This window comes from Lithobates pipiens, unplaced genomic scaffold, assembly GCF_037356315.1.
Source record: "Lithobates pipiens isolate NorthernLeopardFrog02 unplaced genomic scaffold, aLitPip1_a1.2 Scaffold_27, whole genome shotgun sequence".
In the NCBI taxonomy this organism is placed as follows: Eukaryota; Metazoa; Chordata; class Amphibia; order Anura; family Ranidae; genus Lithobates; species Lithobates pipiens.
Window position 1 is genome coordinate 150448591 of NW_027507788.1, and position 19359 is coordinate 150467949.

General features: G+C 42.0%; 1 protein-coding gene across 1 annotated transcript in view; it reads right to left on the reverse strand.

Annotated features, from left to right (window-relative positions):
- Nucleotides 1-1801: 1801 nt before the first annotated feature.
- The window catches only part of LOC143932991 (uncharacterized), a 101671-nt gene continuing 84113 nt past the window's right edge, over nucleotides 1802-19359 (reverse strand). The window contains exons 2-3 of the mRNA XM_077455912.1: nucleotides 2482-2567; nucleotides 1802-1933 (exon numbers count right to left, since the gene is read on the reverse strand). Coding sequence (XP_077312038.1) covers nucleotides 1802-1933; nucleotides 2482-2567 — 218 coding nt within the window. The remainder of the gene's footprint in view (nucleotides 1934-2481; nucleotides 2568-19359) is intronic.

A 19359-nucleotide genomic window follows, 5' to 3' on the forward strand; every position in this document is an offset into this window, starting at 1 on the left:
TCATGCAGCATTTTGCTTTTTGTACCTTTTTTGTATATAATGTTTTATTTTCATTAAAGGGGAAGTACACTCTGATGCTTCTTTTCATTTAGTCCATTATAATAAGTAATTATCAGACTATAGCCACTGTAATCCAGCCCAAATCGCATATTACTTACTGTTTAAAGAAACTTTAAAAAACTTGTTTCCAGGGGTAAGGCAGAGCCATCTTAAGTATTGTTTTCTGAGTCCACAGTGGAGTGTATTTCCGCTCTTACATTGAGCACCTCCTATACTGTTAACCAAGCCTCCTTCTCAATCCAACGTTTCTATAGCAACCCTCCTTCCCTGTTCATAGCTGACTTGTTTTATTTCATAATATTTACTTGTGCCATTTGTCTAATGTTTGCCTGTGTCAGTCTTATCAATTTCAGCTGATAAGAATGCAGTAATGGCCAGGTTTACACTGCATGTGTTGTCACATGGTCACATGGTGTGTAGGAGGAAGCTCTGGGTGATTCTGCAGCCTCCTGGGATATCAGTGTTGTGCCATAGGAAGTCCTGAGAACAGATAGACAAAGTACATAAAGAGTGTTCCGTAAATGGGGAGATCTGGGCATGCTCAATGATGTCATTCTAAAGAACAAAAAGGATTACAACAATACTAAGCAAGTAAGGAAATATCTACAAGCAGTGTTCATTAGGGTTTTTATGCTGATTTACATGGGACAAAGTTGTGGGGGAGTTAACAACCACTTTAAAAAAACAAATGAACTTCAATGGCATCCCAGTCTTAAGCCTCGTACACACGGTACGATTGTTAACAGTGGATTTGCTGTTGTCCTAAAATCTTACCGTTAGTACGCTTTTGACAATTGTTCTCCAACTTTCTGCCAACAAATGTTGGATGACAAGCTAGCAAAATTTTCAGCGGACAGCGGTTTGAAGTCAGATTTTTATATGGTCAGTACACAAATCCGTCACACAAAAGTCAAAATTAGAAACATGCATGCTCGAAATAAATGCTCACCTAACACAAAATTTAGCAGAAGGGGCCCAAAGGGCTGAAATTCCTTGTAGTACGTCACTACGTTTGTGTTTGTGGCACGACAATTGTGTACCGTTTGTATGCAAGACAAGATCCTGGCACACGCCCTTTTGACAAAAATTAGATGCTCAATTGGCCAATCTTTGTCCCGTTTGTACGAGGCTTTAGTCTGCAGGGTTCAATATTGAGTTGGCCCTCCCTTTGCAGCTATAAGAACTTCAACTCTTCTGGGAAGGCGGTCCACAAGGCTTGGGAATGTTTGACCATTCTTCCATAAGCGCATTTGTGAGGTCAGGCACTGATGTGGGTGAGAAGGCTTGGCTTGCAGTCTCCACTCTAATTCATCCCAAAGGTGTTCTATTGGGTTGAGGTCCTCCACCCCTAAGTCGCTCAACCATGTCTTTATGGGTCTTGCTTTGTGCACTGGTGCTCAGTCATGTTGTCATGACTTAGACACAGAGCCCTGGCACTGCCCCCTCTCTCTCCTGATTGGCTGACCGACTTTGACAGCAGTGGGAGCCAATGGTGCCACTGCTGTGTCAGCCAATAAGGATGAGCATCTCGGATGGCCAAGCCACTCGTGGACATCACTGGAGAGAGATGGTACTCAGGTAAATATTAGTGGGTGCTGAAGTGTGGCTGCTGCACACAGAATATTTTGGAATGCATTAAGAAAAAAAACCTTGGGCCTTAAAGCACTGTTAAAGCCCCATATTCTACATTCTGAATTATTTTCTATAAACACTTTAGGGATGTGGCGCTTGATATATCCACTCATACTATATCTTTGGTACTTGTGTATACCTGTAAGTTCTGTATTCTGTGCTTTCCAAGATCCTCATCTCTGTGCTTCCCTGCACCAGGTAGTGGTATCATCTCCAAGTACACTTCCATCCAGCGTTCAGGCTGCAAAGAGGGTCCAAAATCTCAACCATAAGTCCCAAACCCCTTTTGTGACAGCTTGTTTGTGGAGTGGATACATAGACAATTCCTTATTAGCATCATTCAAAGATTAACCTTGGAAACCTCTTCAAAGTCATTATATTATTGTATTATGGGAAGTGATGTGTGTCGAAGGCTTGACTTTGCTTCAGGTCAAAAATTGTCTATGGGAGGACCTTTAAAGTCCATGGGAGGAGTGTGCAGGTTCTTTGTGGTGCCTGTTACAAGGGATGTTGCAAAATAAGACATTAATACTTTGCAGCACAGTGGTTAAGTGGTTAGCACTTCTGCCTAGCAGCACTAGGGTTGTCTGTCCCAACCACAGCACTACCTGCACAGATTTTGCATGTTCTGTGCCTGTGTGCGTTTACTCCCACGCTCCAAACATGCTGGTAGGTTAACCTTTCTGGCGATAATCCCGAGTGTGGCTTGGGGTGAATTTTCATTACCAAAAGCAATAACCCCGAGCCAAACTTGAGATTGCATCGCAGTATCTTGGCAAATTTACTTACCTTGTCTTCAGGATCTTGCGATGTCTTCCCGCTGTGTCTGTGGGCTGTGCCCTCGGCCCGATGTACTGCGTTTTGGGCTCCATTCCCTGCAAGCAAATTCAAAAAGTGCAAAATCAAAACACATACAGTACGCTGTAAACTTACAGATTACATTACTGTATCAAATCATTTCACATCCCTTTTGTCCAGTGCCCTGCATGCAGTTTTATATTATATATACTGTTCTTTCTGCCTGGAAACTTGAGAAAGTCCATAGCAACCAAAAAGCATCCCTTTACGTCAAAAGTGGTTTTAGACCAGATAGAAAACAGCGATAGTAAATTAGAATCACTTGCAGAATAGAGTGATTTGTGGGGAAATTCATCATCAAACACTGATTTGATTACATTATTGAATAAAATTTATTATTATTATATTATTATTTGTTATAATTATTTATAATTATTTATTATATTATAATTTATGATTTTCTGTTTCAAACTTTATCATCTATTAGAATCTTGTTTGGACAGATTTATTACTAAGAATTACAGGCCTACAATATAAAATGCCAAATTTCCATGCGAATCAATGTACCGCTTTGAGACGCAAAAATCTGACATAATCATACCGCCAGGCAGGTTAAATTGGCCCTAGTATATGAATGTGAATTGGGGACCATTAGATTGTAAGCTCCTTGATGGCAGGGACTGACGTGAATGTACAATATATACATGTAAAGTGCAGTTGAAAATGGATGGCGCTACGTAAGAACCTGTAATAAATAAATACCTTTCCTTTTAGATTCCCTAATTCCTCTCTACAAATCATTTGGTGCTTGCTGTGTGGGGAGACCACTCGGACCCTACGCTTGGGGGCTCTTGGGAATATCTCCTACTTATGGCAAAAGTGAATTCTGCGCTTATATTATCAACAGTTGTATGATATGCTGCTCATCACTGAGCTTCATTACACTGGAGTTCGTGCCTTCATGATGTTGTTGATTTTTTATAACAATTGTTATGCTTTGTTATAGAAATTATAAAAAGTGTGATCTCCTCATAATACCCCTGAAGAAAGGATTGAAGTCTTCCTGAAGCGCGTTGGGAAAGTAGAGAAGAGGATATCACCAATATATGTAGATTGCTTTAATAATTCAGCCATTCATTATTGATGACTTATTTTTAACCATTTGTATTGTTGCTTTTATACCTTTTTATGGATGTAATAAAAACAAACTTTTTAACATAAATGTATTTATTTTCCAAGTTGTCTTTACTGTCCTATAGAGTATTTGGGGGTTACTATTTTTCTTCCATTGAATACAAGGATGTTGGCAACACTCTTATTGGCTCTCTCTGTTGGTTCTTTTGTATAAAATAAATACTTAGGCTGTAGGTTTAAGCTTTGTGTCATCAAGAAATATAGCCTCCAGGAGACTCTATGGCATAGGACACACTTCTGGATGTGTTGGATCTGCCAGATACTGCTAGCCAGGGATGAGGCTGTTCCTTTTTTTTTTGGCCTTGGTTGCCCTGTGCTGAAAACGGGAACATATGTTTCTGAAAATACAATAACTCTAAAGTACTATACAATATTTCACAGAATAACAAACCTATAGCTAAAATCTAACCTATTTCCCTATACTGTGGTAGACTGTCCCTACTTCATAAAGTAATTGTTACCCCCCCCCCCCCCCCCAAAAAAAAATCATGCTCCTGTCTCTTTTACGGTACAAGCTGTAGCATAGTGCTTTTGCCTTTTCAAGTGCCCTTTCTATCTTCTGCAGTACCTGGTTGATCCTGCTTGATCCTGACTTCCTACCTGTGAGCTGACCACGTTTATCATGACTGCTGAGCCATGAAAGAGTGGTCAGTTTACATGCCTCCATCATAACAGCTCTCCCCTGTGTGTCTCTGCACCCCCTCTCCCTGTCAGTTCCGTAGGCAGCAGTGAGAAAACAATCCCTTCAACCCTATTCCATTCCCCGCCCCTCCCCTCTCCTCTTCTCCCCTCCCACCTCTCATTTCTCCTCTGCTCCCCTCTCCTATCCTCCCCTCCTGCCACTATTTCGACTCTGAAAAGTTACTGCCAATTCCTGCCAGCCCCTCTGCATTTAAAATATGTACTAGACAGGGTGTGTTTTATTTTTAACTTCTGCAGCTAAATTCCTTTGTTCACATCACCGATGTGCTGTCACATGAGCGCCTGGTTGATGTAAGAGGGGAAACTACCACTGTTGTCTGTACATTGGGGATGGAGACTGGCGGTGGTCACGTGACCGAAAAAAGGTATTTAGCTGCGGAATTAAAAAAAACAGGCACACACTGTATAGTATATCTTCTTATTGCAGAGGGGCTAGCAGGAATTAATATTGGCCTTAACAACCCCTTTAACGCTCGAAAATTTGTGCCATACATGTCCTGAATGTGGACATCCCTCTCTAATGATGTCAATGCCCGATGATGCCTTGTGTACCATGTGAACTATAAGTGGTGATGGTTTGTTCATCAGCTTGGAGTCCACTAGGGTGACAACACTGCTTCTTTAAATCCAAGGCCTGAAAGTTTGGATACTGGCAGGATCCATAGCACCCAACTTTCCTTGATTTTGAGGTACCGTCCCTGATTAGGAACAAAGTCCCTCTGTCCTTCTTTCCTCTTCATGTGTTCCTCATTTTGGTCTGATCTATATAGTTGTATATAAAATGCACTTTTTATCTTTCAAAACGTGTTTCCCAGTGCTAAACCTTTCCTCCAATTTCCAAATTGCTGCATTTGCAAATTTCAAAGACCGGTAAGAAAGGAATAGTAGTGGTAAAAAATCCCTTGTGGGTTCAACTAATCTTTTTTTTGTAGAATTCTCCTTTAAAAGGGGAGTGACAGGGGCTTTGTCCTATGCCTACACACTTTTCCAATAGGTGTCCCTGTTCCCATCTCAAAAGGTTGGGAGGTATACACGATCATCAGGTAAAAAATAACCATGAAAACTTGAAAAATAAAAAGAACTAACAATCGAGCAATTATGTATGAAAGAAGCTAAAATGTTTTTAAACTCTAATTTTAGGGTTAGTTACACTTTAATTTTGAAGATTTTCTCTGGGTTTTTTGGGCCATTAGTCTATGAATTTTGGTCTATGCCAGAAAAGCGATATATAATAAGTCCTCTCCACCTTACTGGCAGTATCAATGTCATGTGACATTTTTTGAAGCTTAGCATTGTCACATGCTGTACATACCGTAGGAGCCAAGAGTAACAGTGTTTAGCTGTGTTCCTTATGATCGGCTCCATTAAGATAACAGACAGTCCTAGCATAGAGTTACAATGTTTCATGCAATGTTTGACAAGCAGAAGGGCCTGTCCTTAGACAAATATCTATCACATTGATGGATTGTGTGTCGCTTTGCTCTAGCCAGTGCTGCGGACTCCTGTCGTTTAACACATCAGAGTCAGGTCATCGCTTGACAGTATTGCTTGCTGATAACTCATCATCATCTTTTCTGCCAGTGGGAATTGCATTTTGTAACAGGTATAAGTAAGTAGGTGCTGTTGTTTATGCATACTGTGGAGGAGGGGATGATCAAGATGATAGCTGAAGTCATAAATTACTTTAGTTATGCTCCAGATTCCCTGCTTTCCATTGAAGATACGTTTAATTCTGTCTACCGCATCCATCTTTCTTCCTTTCCTAGCACAATTATTTTCTATAAAACTGGAAAGACAAAACATATTAAATACCGGGTTTCGAGCAACCTTGACAGTTTATAAGATGTGACAGTTAGCAGGAGTGTCCACATTTCTTTTTAATAATACAGTTTGCAAGCAGACTCCCTGGGTGCATGTGCTCATGAGAATAAAGATAGTTATCTTAGGCTTCATGTACACAGGATTTTTCTCAAACTCTCCTGAACGCTGGAACATCACAGCTAGTAATCCACATTTTAAAATGTGTGTTTAAAAGCGTTTACAAGCCGCGTTTAGCAGCGTTTAGCCACATTTGTGTTGAGAAGCGTTTGCTAAAGATAGCCTCAGGAGACCCTCCCAAATGATTAGAAAGCACTAAAAACGAGTATTTATTAACTATTTCAGCCATTTTGTGAGAGAACAGTGTGAGTAGCAGCTAAGAAAGCAGTGTGCTTGTAGCTAGCTTTTATTTTTTGGTTGGTTTGTTAATATGGTTCCCATGATGAGCATGTGTGAGGAAATGCTCCTGATGTTGCTTTTGCTGAGGCTCCAAAGATGTAGAAAATTGCATGAGAGGACCAGAGTTTGTCGCTACTAGACACATCCATTGATGGCTCAACGCATGTCCATGGATACTTTCTAATATCTATGTCAGCCGCATAATTACCCAGAGATTCATTTTTTTAAATTTTACATGCATGTCAAGTGCCACCTTTGAAGTTCTCTTGGAAAAGGTTAGACCCCGTCTAGTTCGTGTGGACACCAACACAAGGAAAAGCGTGCCACCAGAGGAACATCTAGTTGTGACTCTTAACTTCAGTGTCAAGTAATGCAAGTTGTGTATTGTACAGCATAATTGGCTGATGAGGGGAATATCACATGGTATATCAAGCTTGCAGGCAGTGATAATTGAGTTTTTGGTGTGTTTTTAGTATTTTTCCGGCTCAAAAGTATTAAATAAAATGTTTCCCTTTAAACACGCTTCTAGATGAAAATACGCCTAAATGTGAGTAGCCACATTTAGCCCCATTTGGAGCTTGAAATGCCTCTAAACAGCTTCTGAACGTGTTTTTTTGGGTTACAAAAAAAGCCTCTAAACTCAACTGCCTAGAAACGACTATAAACAAACCTGTGTACATGTGCTCATAAGAAGACATAGAGGAGCGCTCAGGAGCAGTTGAAAAAAATGCCCAACTGCTCTAAACATCTGTCTACAAGCAGAAGTGTTCATGAGGCCTTAAGGAGACATTGGAGTTTATTTACTAAAGGCAAATCCATTTTGCACTGCAAGTGCACTTGGAAGTGCAGTCACTGTAGATCTGAGGGGGACATGCAAGGAAAATAAAAAGCAGCATTTTAGCTTGCACATGATTGGATGATAGAATCAGCAGAGCTTCCCCTCATTTCAGATCTTCCCCTCTACAGCAACTGCACTTGTAGCGTAAAGTGGATTTGCCTTTAGTAAATCAACCCCATTGTCACTTTACCTATTCAGGGCAAAGTGACAACGTCTGCACCTAGCCCCCCCAGCATGGATACTTATCTGGTCAACCTCTCTCGCTGCCTTCCTGCTGAAGTATTCCCAAACAGTAACAAATGGTGTTCTAGCTTAGACAGGGGGATTAACACGTCACCCTCCTCTGGACAGTGCTTGGGCCTGTTTCCTAGATGCTCATATTGGATCGCTGTCATATACCAGGGAGATAAGGCTAGGAAGCATGGTTGCATGGTAAGTATACATGCCTGGGGTGCAATGTCTATTTGTTAAATGAGAGTGGCAATGAGTGGCAATTTCTCTTTAAAGCAGACATAAAAGCCAGTTGGTGGCCCCACCACAAATATGAGCCAGCGCAGAAAAAGCCTACACTGCGAGGGTAAATATAAAAAATTGTTTCCTAGCACTTTCTGGTAAGCGAGTGCCTAGGCAGCCAACTGCCTTCCCAAATTTTTGTTTAGATTTTGTATAGAGTGGGGAAGACTTTTTGCTGGCTTTTCATCTTGTCTGTGATCCCACTGGGAAATTGTTTCCACAAAAATGAGGGGTACAGCCTTTACCTCGAAAGGGTGGTACAAAATGCAATAAAAGCATTTGCAAAAGTTCTAATGTTTCCCCATCAAAAATGTATTTTTATTTTTGTCTTATTTTGGCTAAATCAGCTGCTAAACCAGAAACCTCAACAGGCTGCTTATTTTCTGCTATACCATATTTTAATGGCCTCTCTCTCATGTCCAGACAAACCTTAGTATAAAAATGTGAACCTCTTTCGAAGGGTCCTCTGAACCTCTGAAACTTTAAAGATTGTTCATATTTACAACTTCATATTGACAATAAGAACCTTAGGATGCTCTATTCACTTATGCCCTCTACAAACAGTCAGAAATTCCGACAGAAAAACTCAGATTGGAAGTTCTGCCGGAAAAAATTTGAGAGCAGGATCTAAAATTTTCAGACAAAAAAATCCAATCTGACTTTTTCCGATCATTTGTAGAGAATTCCGAGAGACAAAGTGCCACGTATGCTCAGATCAAATTACAAGACCAAAGCTATTGGCTACTAGCCTCTACATAGTCCCGTCATACGCAACAAACGTCACCGTGTTCTGAACGATCAGATTTTCCGACAACTTTGTTCGACCGTGTGTATGCAACACCAGTTTCGGACAAAATCCGTTGGAAAAAATCAGACGGATTTTGTGGTCGGAATGTCCGACCGTGTGTACAAGGCATAACAGTCCGAAGATGCATCTGGAAAGCAGAGAGCTTCTAAAGCTAATGGTTCTCAACTATGGAGCTGTAGTTTCCCTTCTGCTGGACAGCTGCAGTGTCCTCAACCTGTTACCAGGGTGGCAGAGGGGCAGCGGGCACCCTGTGCTGGAGCACTGAGTGTTCAGCACCAGACATTGCTCCATTAGGAATTATGAGAAGGCATTTTGGATCAATGTCTCCCTTCATGCAGAGTAGCAACAGACCTGGTATTGGTTTGGGAACCTATCGGAGACTCATGTCACTCATCAAATGACCTGGGAGAGGAAAAAGTTTAACTTTCTAGCAGGCACCTGTACTGATAGCAGGTTTGAAGTACCGTAAGTAGGGAAATGGTGGTGCAGTATCTGCTATATTTAGCCCTAACTGTATTTAATCCCCCTTGTCAACATCCTATAGTGCTCTATAGCCCTGGAGTTGCCCTCCAGTATCCTACAGTGCCCCAAAAAAGCCCTTAGCCCCCTGGAATGACCCCCAGCCCCCTCCAGAGACTCTGTCCCACACAGTTACTCTCAGCTCCCTTTAGGACCTGCATTCCCCACTGGGCCTGTGCTTCTAGCCCCCTCCAGAACCCCCATCTAACCAAAGTAACTTTTAGCCCCATGCAGGGCCTTCCAGAGCCCCTTGCACACTTCAAAGCCCCTATATCTTTCCTTCGAATTAAACATTGAGGCATCTTTTGCTCTTACTGAGCTTATGAAATAGTGTTCTTTCGCCTACTGACCAGTTTAAGTATAAACGTTCTACAATCTGGGCTTGGAAGGTATAGTAAAAAATTACTGGGCTCTGGTCCCACTGCTGTAGGGGTTTAAATGGGTGCATGAAAAGGAACTGTTTGGGAGGCAATCAAACTGGGATACTGATGTAAACACAAGAATACATGGTAAGGTGGAAAATGTGACTAAGTGAAACCTTGTTACTAGTTCACACCAAAACAAGCAACAATACAGTCCCACACCCACTCTTTGGCACAGGTCACTAGTTGTATTGTCAGGGTCAAAGCAATTCATGTGGTACATTAGTAATGTAGACTTTTTGCTCAGGAATTTTATTATGCATCACAGCTAAGATGGTGACACTGTAGGGAGATGAAAGAGAAGTTAGGTAGGATGGATTGACGGAATGAAGGAAGGATGGGAAAGAAGATGGAACTTGGAAGGAGGCAAGTGAAGCGGGAAAAAATGAAAAAAGAAAGGAAAAGGGAGGCGAGGAAAGATTAAAAAAGGGGGAAAAGGGAAGAAAGAAAAAAAAGTATTTTCACCAATATTGACAGTACAAAAAGTGTATTTGAAAATATAATTTTTTCATCTGTGCCTTTTTCATACTTCTTCCACAATGTTTGATATTTTGCGAAATGTTATTCAATCTGTAATTGGCAGATAAGAATTAAAATCTGCCCTCAAAAAAAGCATCTCCTGCCACTTCACAACACAAGAGTAATGTTTTGGCAAGGCACTGATCATTTCTGTAAAATGAATACAGCATGTTTATTTCCAAATGTAGACTTTTATCATTGGCTAAAAAGGAGATAAAAAAGGAGATACCGTATATACTCGAGTATAGGCCGACCCGAATATAAGCCGAGGCCCCCAATTTACCCCCAAAAAACTGGAAAACTTATTGACTCGTGTATAAGCCGAGGGTGAGACATGGCTGTCCATCCCTGTGTGTGTGTCCGTCCATCCCTGTGTGTCCATCCATCCCTGTGTGTGTGTCCGTCCATCCATCCCTGTGTGTGTATCCATCCATCCATCCATCCATCCCTGTGTGTGTGTGTGTGTGTGTGTGTATTCATCCATCCATCCATCCCTGTGTGTGTGTGTGTGTGTGTATCCATCCATCCATCCATCCCTGTGTGTGTGTGTGTGTATCCATCCATCCATCCATCCCTGTGTGTGTGTGTGTGTGTGTGTGTGTGTGTGTGTGTGTGTATCCATCCATCCATCCATCCCTGTGTGTGTGTGTGTGTATCCATCCATCCATCCATCCATCCCTGTGTGTGTGTGTGTGTGTGTGTGTGTGTGTGTGTGTCCGTGCAGCCTTGTGTGTGTGTGTGTGTGTGTGTGTGTGTGTGTGTGTCCGTGCAGCCTTGTGTGTGTGTCCAGCCTACCTGTGTCCCAAGCCTCCGTCCCGAGCCGCCGTCGTCCCGAGCCTCCTCCGACCCGTGCCGTGCCTCCTCCGTCCCGTGCCTCCTCCGTCCCGTGCCGTGCCTCCTCCTTCCCGTGCCTCCTCCGTCCCGTGCCGTGCCTCCTCCGTGCCGTGCCTCCTCCGTCCCGTGCCGTGCCGATGGATCGCCGCTCTTCTCGGCGGCCATTCTACAATTCAAAATTCCGCCTCCGCCTGTGATAGGCGGAACACTCAATTTCCCAGCAGCCTATCACGGACATCCTCTCATACTCGTCCGTAGTATGAGAATGAGCGGATGTCCGTGATAGGTGGAACACTGACTGCTGGGAAATTCAGTGTTCCGCCTATCACAGGCGGAGGCGGAGAAGGAGGCGCGGCTTTTAAATTTTAATGTCCGCCGTCTGTCTGCTCGATACGCTGATCGAGCAGTCAGACAGCGGTGACTCGAGTATAAGCCGAGGGGGCACTTTCAGCCTCAAAAAAGAGGCTGAAAATCTCGGCTTATACTCGAGTATATACGGTAATGGAGGAATGTACTACCTTCGTAAAGGAGCAAAAAAGTTGTATGGTAGTTAAAATTGTAATTGAATATATGTTTTCCTAATCCATATAAACCACATATACCCTTTGCAGCTTTTGAAGATAAAAACACATTTGTCAGTTTTTCTTTGTGTATTCAATCAGGAGACTTGCAGTCTTTATAGTTGTAATTTGCCTGGGGTGTGGTTAGATTTTAAGTTAGCAAAGAAGGGTGAGTTCTTTCTGGTATATCCCCATGGTGGCTCTCCCTCTGTCTCCACAGCATGTACAGGTGTCAGGTAAAGTAGAGTTGCTATTATAATGACCTTCCTGTGCCTAAAGTGGTTGTAAACCCTCACATATACCCATTGAAGTGAATAGCCTCAGGTGTTACCCAGAGATGAAACAAATCCTCCTACATAGGTTTTACTTGTGATAAAACCCTTATGCATCTAAGAGTAGTACCGTGGAGAACTGCAGTTACAGCTCTGAGACACTGTGTGAGAACTGATTGGAGGAAAGGGACAACCCCCCCCCCCCCCCCCACATAGGCAGAGGAACGAAGGAACAAGCAGAGCTGTATTCTGAAAAGATAAACGGTGTGCTTATCTCCCTTTAAGCACCCTCCCTGGCACAAATTTTAGCTCATGCTATCTCATGTGTCGGAAAACGTCCCAGTGACCCAGGCTAATAACAGAGGAACGAAGCACCAGAGAGAAATAAACCTTAGAGCTTTGAAGAAGGACAAGTAAACACTACAAGTATACAGTGCCTTGAAAATGTATTCATACCCTTTAAAATTGTCCATATCTTGTCATGTTACAACCAAAAACGTAAATGTATTTTATTGGGATTTTATTTTTATGTGATATACCAACACTAAGTGGCACATAATTGTGAAATGGAAGGAACATGATAAATGGTTTTCAATTTTTTTTACAAACAAATATCTTAAAAGTGTGGCGTGCCCCCTTTACTCTGATACCCCTAACTAAAATCTAGTAGAACCAATTGCCTTCAGAAGTTGCCTAGTTAGTAAATAGAGTCCACCCGTGTGTAATTTAATCTCAGTATAAATACAGCTTTTCTGTGAAGCCTTCAGAGGTTTGTTAGAGAACCCTAGTGAACAAACAGCATCATGAAGGCCAAGGAACACACAGGACAGGTCAGGGATAGGGTTGTGGAGAAGTTTAAAGCAGGGTTAGGTTATAAAAAAATATCCCAAGCTTTGACCATCCCAAGCTTTGAACATCTCACAATCCATCATCCAAAAATGGAAAGAGTATGGCACAACTGCAAACCTACCAAGACATGGCTGTCCACCTAAACTGACAGGCCGGGCAAGGAGAGCATTATTAAGAGAAGCAGCTAAGAGGCCCATGGTAACGCTGGAGGACCTGCAGAGATCCACAGCTCAGATGGGAGAATCTGTCCTCAGGACAACTATTAGTCGTGCTCTCCACAAATCTAGCCTTTATGGAAGAGTAGCAAGAAGTAAGCCATTCTTGAAAGAAAGCCATAACATTTCCCGTTTGCAGTTTGTGAGAAGCCATGTGGGGGACACAGCAAACATGTGGAAGAAGGTGCTCTGATGAGACCAAAATTGAACTTTTTCGCCTAAAAGCAAAACGCTATGTGTGGTGGAAAACTAACACTGCACATCACCCTGAACACACCATCCCCACTGTGAAACATGGTGGTGGCAGCATCATGTTGAGAAGATGCTTTTTTCTGCAGGGGCAGGAAAGCTGGTCAGAGTTGATGGGAAGGTAGATGGAGTCAAATACTTCTAATACCCTTGTGGAGGCTGCCATTTGTGGATGGACATTTTATAGTTATACAACCTGGTCACATCGTTTAATATGGACTATAAACTGAAGGAGTTATGAATAAATGGTTGTGGGACAAATTATCTGAGTTTCCATTATTTCTTATGGGGAAATTTGCTTTGATATACAAGTGCTTTGGATTATAAGCATGTTTTTGGAATGAATTATGCTTGCAATTCAAGGTTTTACTGTATAATTTTTCGTGCACTGACTCTGAATCCTCTGCGTTACCAGTGGTGGCATTGGATCCCTGAAGAATTGGTGTCTAAAAAGTGTCAGATCTTCAGTAAAAATTCAAACCAGGAGATATAGGTTTTGTTGAGTGATGTTCCTACTTTTGGTACTTAGATATTTGCCACTAATGATAGCTGACAAGCAGAAAGAAGTCATTCAGGCTTAGGAAAGGTCATGGCTGGTGACAGACAACCAGGAAGAACCAATCACGCAATGGTGAGGACAGACAGATAAACAACAGAAACTTGAAGACAGGCAAGGTCAGCACTAGAAATGTTTCATGAGGGTTGGATCAGTGTGAGAACAACTGGAGACACACAACAAACATAGTAAGCCTGATTAACTGTATTACTTGTAAATTACTGTAGATGGCAGTAAACATATCAAGCTCTAGAGGGTTGATTTAAGGTAAACAGTCTATTAACTTTGCAAAGGAAGTTGCACTTTTCTAGGGAAATTTTCTCAGGGCTTAGCGAACGTGGAGAATTTTTACTTTGCAAATAATGCCCAATCTTGTACAAGGAAAACTTCCACTGCAAAGCAGACAGTCTTTTTGCCTTTAGGAAATCAGCCTCAATGTTTCAGAACATCTCCCTTTTTTTTTTTTTTTGCAAATGTAGGCAACTTGCAAACATTAAATATGTTTAACAAGAAAGTGTATTAATGCTGTGGTGCTAGAAGATGTAAAGGGCAAAGAGGGGAATTTATCAAAACTGGAGCAGCCAGAATCTGGATCAGTTGGCATGGCAGCCAGTTAGTTTATATCTTTAACCACTTTCCCACTGGCACTTTTACCCCCTTTCTGCCCAGGCCAATTTTTAGCTTTCAGCGCTTTCACAATTTGAATGATAATTGCATGGTCATGCAACACTGTACCCATGTGAAATTTCTATTATTTTTTTCACACAGATAGAGCTTTCGTTTGGTGGTATTTAATCACAAATGTTTTTTTATTTTTTGTTAAACAAATGAAAAAAGACCGACATTTTTGGAAAAAAAACACAAACATTTTTCATAGTTTGTTATAAAATTTAGCAAACTGGTAATTTTTCTCCTTCACTTATGTGTGCTGATAAGGCTGCAGTGATGGGCACTGATAAGCTGCACTGGTATGCACTGATGAGGCGACACTGGTGGGCACTGATGAAGAGGCACTGATGAGGCTGAACTGATAAGTGACACTGATAGGTGGCACTGATGGGCACTGACAGGTGGTACTTATGGTCACTGATAGGCACTGGTAGGTGGGACTGATGGGCACTGATAGGAAGCACTGATATGTGACACTGATGGGGAGGCACTAATGGGAAGTACTGATGGGCACTGATTGGCAGCAGTGATGAGCATTAATTGGAAGCACTGGTGGGCACTGATTGGCAGCACTGGTGGGCACTGTTGGGACTGCATTTATAATCAGGACACTGATATTCAGTGCACTGATTATCAGAGTAAATGTCCCTTTAACTCAAAGTGATTATTGGCTTTCTTCTCCTCTCATCTCGCTATCAGCGTGATGAAAGGAATGCCCATAACCGGCTTGTGTTTACATTGTGATCAGCTGTCATTGGACACACTGTGATTGGCCCTTCACCCCGATCCATGATCAGATGAGTCTGAAGGGCAGCGCGATCACGGGAGGATGTCATTTGATGGCCTCCTGGCAAAGTAACCCCATGCTGGCTATAGTGCGGACAGGAAGTGGTTAATTTTCAAAACATAACTGATGATAGAAACTGATTATTTGCCATGCAAGCTGCTCCAAGTTTTGATTAATTTCCCTTTTAGCCCTTGTTCACATTGAAGCGATTTGTTATGCAATTTGACAGGTCAAACCTCATGACAAGTCATAGCCTATTCCTGGCAATAACACCGTTACAATTGGTGCAATGTCAACTTTGCGGCACCGCACGGATTTTCAAAAGTAGTTCCCGCACTACATTTGCTGATTTTGGGTGCGGCTTCAATAATTGTCAAAGCAAAAATATGGCAGTTGGTGGGACGCCATGGAGGTGGCGTTTATCCATTTTATTTTTCTGGGACCATCGGAACCGTGATTGAAGATGGACGTACAAAAATGTCTACTGTCATTTTTACTTTTTTGACACTTTTTTTGGTGAATGGGTAGGGGTACAATGTGATATATATCAAATACACTGCCTGTACTGACTACTGAGTAGTCTATATTTTTATATATATATATATATATATATATATATATATATATATATATATATATATATATATATATATATATAATATAGATATCCAGTGTAGAACCTATATTCAAATACACTACTTGCACGCCACTAATAAAGCTCCACAATCTCTCTTCCTTCATTACACTATACGGTCGCCGTGTAAGCAGCAGCCTTATATAGTGTGAGGAGTGGACTTAGTCCCCTGAGCTATGATTGGCCAAAGGCACCCTGCCTTTGGCCAATTATGGCTCTCTCAGCAGAGCACATGCAGGTCAGGTGCATGCTTTGGCCAATCATCATACAGCAATGCACTGCAATCTCACAGTGCATTATGGGGTCAAATTTCCTGCAGACACCCCATACATTTGGTTTGTTTTAGAACCAACTAACACCCGATGTTCGAGTCAAATGTATCGCTAATTGATATTATTTATTTGTTTTTACTCTGTGTTCCAAATGCTGTTTTTTAATTTATTTTGAACATGTGACCAACAGCAAAGAACTAGAAGCTCCTCCTGATATGATTCCCTGCAGGCAGGCTGGAAAAGATCTGGGTCATGTGACTGCTGTATATCGATTAGGAAAAAGGTAGTCAGATTTTTTTCTTTATTAAAATAATTACAGTGCCATCATCCAGATACAGAAATGGAAAGAACAATGTAAATTAGTTTAGTGTTTAGTATTACTTAAAGACCCCTTTCACACTGCCGCGCCCACAGCGTCGGCGGTAAAATGCCGCTATTTTTAGCGGTGTTTTACTGTCGGATTTGCAGCGCAGTTAAAACTGCCCGCAATACACCGCAATGGCAGCGTTTTGCCGGCGGTATTGCAGTGCTGCCCCATTGATTTCAATGGGGAGTAGCGGTGGAGGAGCGTAAACAGATCGCTCCTTCACCGCTCCAAAGAAGCTGCTGGCAGGACTTTTCCTGACGTCCTGCCAGCGCACCGCTCCGGTGTGAAAGCCCCTCGGGCTTTCACACTGGAGACAATGGTGCAGCAGTTTGAGGGCGGTGTGAAAGGGGTCTAAGTGACTTGAACTGTTACATCTTCATTGACATCATAGTATCTAAGGGCTGGATGCACAGTCCCCAGGTTTCTTATTTGTTCAAGGGACTCAACATGGCTACCTTGCCAGACCCATTCTGTGGCTTTGCATGACCCATTCTCTGTCTTTGCCTGTCAGCCTCTTTAAGGGTTTGCATATATCAGACAGAATTTAGCTAGATAGTTCATGAATCCTAAATGTTTCTGAACTGCTTGTACATTGGCTGGCTTTGGCATCTCTATGATTGCTTTTACTTTTTTCTGGGCGCAATAGATGTTTCATGTATTACACTGATGATAGTCTCAGCTTTTTTTTTAATTACTTTTAGGTTTAGCTTTCTTGGGCTTTCTATGAAATTAATTTGTTTCTTGCCATAATCTGCTAAAACGTATTCTGTGGTGTCCCCACACCCATGCACCAAGATGTCATATGCCATAACCTTTACTCCTGACAGGCCTTCTACAACTGCTCCTTGCTGTCTATGCTGGTATTCTTTAGGAGCTTTGGCCAGTTCAAAAGGCATGCATATTTACCAGTGTTGACCAAAAGGAGTCCAGAATTTAGTGAGATAGCTGCTGCTTGTATCCAAATTGACTTATTAGAATCCATCTTTAGCATCTAAGACTGAAAACACTTTTGCTAGACTTGGCAACACTTCCTCTATAGTAGGCATTTGATAATGCGAAAGTTTAAGTGCCCTGTTCAAATCTTTTGGATCAATACATCAGAGCTTGCATGGCTTCTTAACTGCAACTGTGTTACTTATTAGGGCTGTTGGCACTCTTACATTTTGGAATGCTCCAAGTTTATCTATCGATTCAGTTCATTTCTCTATTTTAGTTAAGCCTTGAGAAAAGACTGATCCTGCACTGGTGTCACAGTAGTTGTACCCACCTCCAAATTATATTCTCCTTGTCCAAGGTCATGAAACAAATTTTAGTCATGTATAATCTGCTCATATGATGGGGTGAACTTTTAATTGTTTTAGGATGAGCATGATCTGTTGTTAATACATTGTGCTCACAAGTATCTGCTGAAAGATGTGTCTTGTGGGTGTCTTTGACAATTTGAAATAAATGTCTACAACGTATATTTTATTCTTCTATGTATTCAATTCATTGTACCATTTTAGTTTAACATTACTCTTCTGTACTGTAGATGTTATAATCATTTTGCAATAGTCTCTGTATGTCATAAGTAGCCAAGTAATCCCACAACCTAGCTTGCAGAGTATTTGTTTGCCTGTTTGTCTGCCAGTGCTGAGCTCTAGTAATAAAAACCACTGTAATCCTGTGATACTGACTGATCCTTATTTATGTATAAGGCCTCATGCACACTGGACATTTAGCCCTGGTGCGTGAGGCTCTGGCATTTATGTACGGGTGGAAGATATAGGCACATCATCCAGCCCTGCTGCCAGCAGCCTATAAAACTCCACGAAAGGCTGACAGCTGATGAAGCTGAGACAGGCTGGACAGTGCACTAGGCAAATTTTTTTATTTAGTATGTGCCCAGGGATAAATGCCTGGAACTCAGACTACTTTGCATATGACCCTAAATGTACCACTTGCTGCACCGTCCACAGCAGTTGCCAGCAGCAAGGCTGGATGAAAATGAAAAACAGCATTTTTGCTTGTACATGTGTAGCAATGTAGACTACAATTATAAATTACAGCGATCCTCCAGGATTTCTAAGCATCGCATGTCCTTCTACTGCCCAGTGTTATCAACTGACATCATGTTTGTGAGCCAAGCTAAAGGGATTGTGAGATGAGTAGTTCCTCAGACGGATAATTGCTTTGCATGACTCTGTACTTGGACTACATATCCCAGGGATCTTTGCTACCATCAGAGAGATTGCTGGGAGGAACTATAAAATAAACCACAGCTCCACCCTGCGCGCTCTTTCTCTTGGGCCTGACTTGAGATGGACCTCTCTGTGCATGGAGAGAGAGGTCGCGGCCTACCACTTGGTGTACCACATTCCAACCAGGATAAGAGGGGTCTAGTATTGCTTGCTGCTCATCAGACATCCATCCAACACCACTGCGGTCGTTTTCCAACCTGTGTTCTGACCTTCGCATCGGGAGATTGATAGGGCGGATCCGCTGCACGTGTGCCGCTACAGGAGCTGCTGTCCGGAGGGCACTAAATCGGCCAGGTTGTTAGTGAACATTGTACATAGACACCTTTTAATTTCTACCATTTCAAGAAACCTTATTGCTTGCTATTATACCTTATTGGTCACAATTAATGAGCTCCCACTGCCGGTGAAGACCATCAGATCTGCAACAGGGACATTGCTGTCATTATTGCTTCAAGGGTCCTTATACCATTAACATTAAGTCTGACCTCTCATTAGGGTTAAAGGTTTATAGGCTGGCCGAGGTTTCACCCTTAGAAATTTGTCAGTATAACCATTTAACTTTGTTTATTCTATCAGGTGCAAGCAGTACTCCCCTGTACATGTGTATAAAATAGACTGTTTTACCTGCAAATA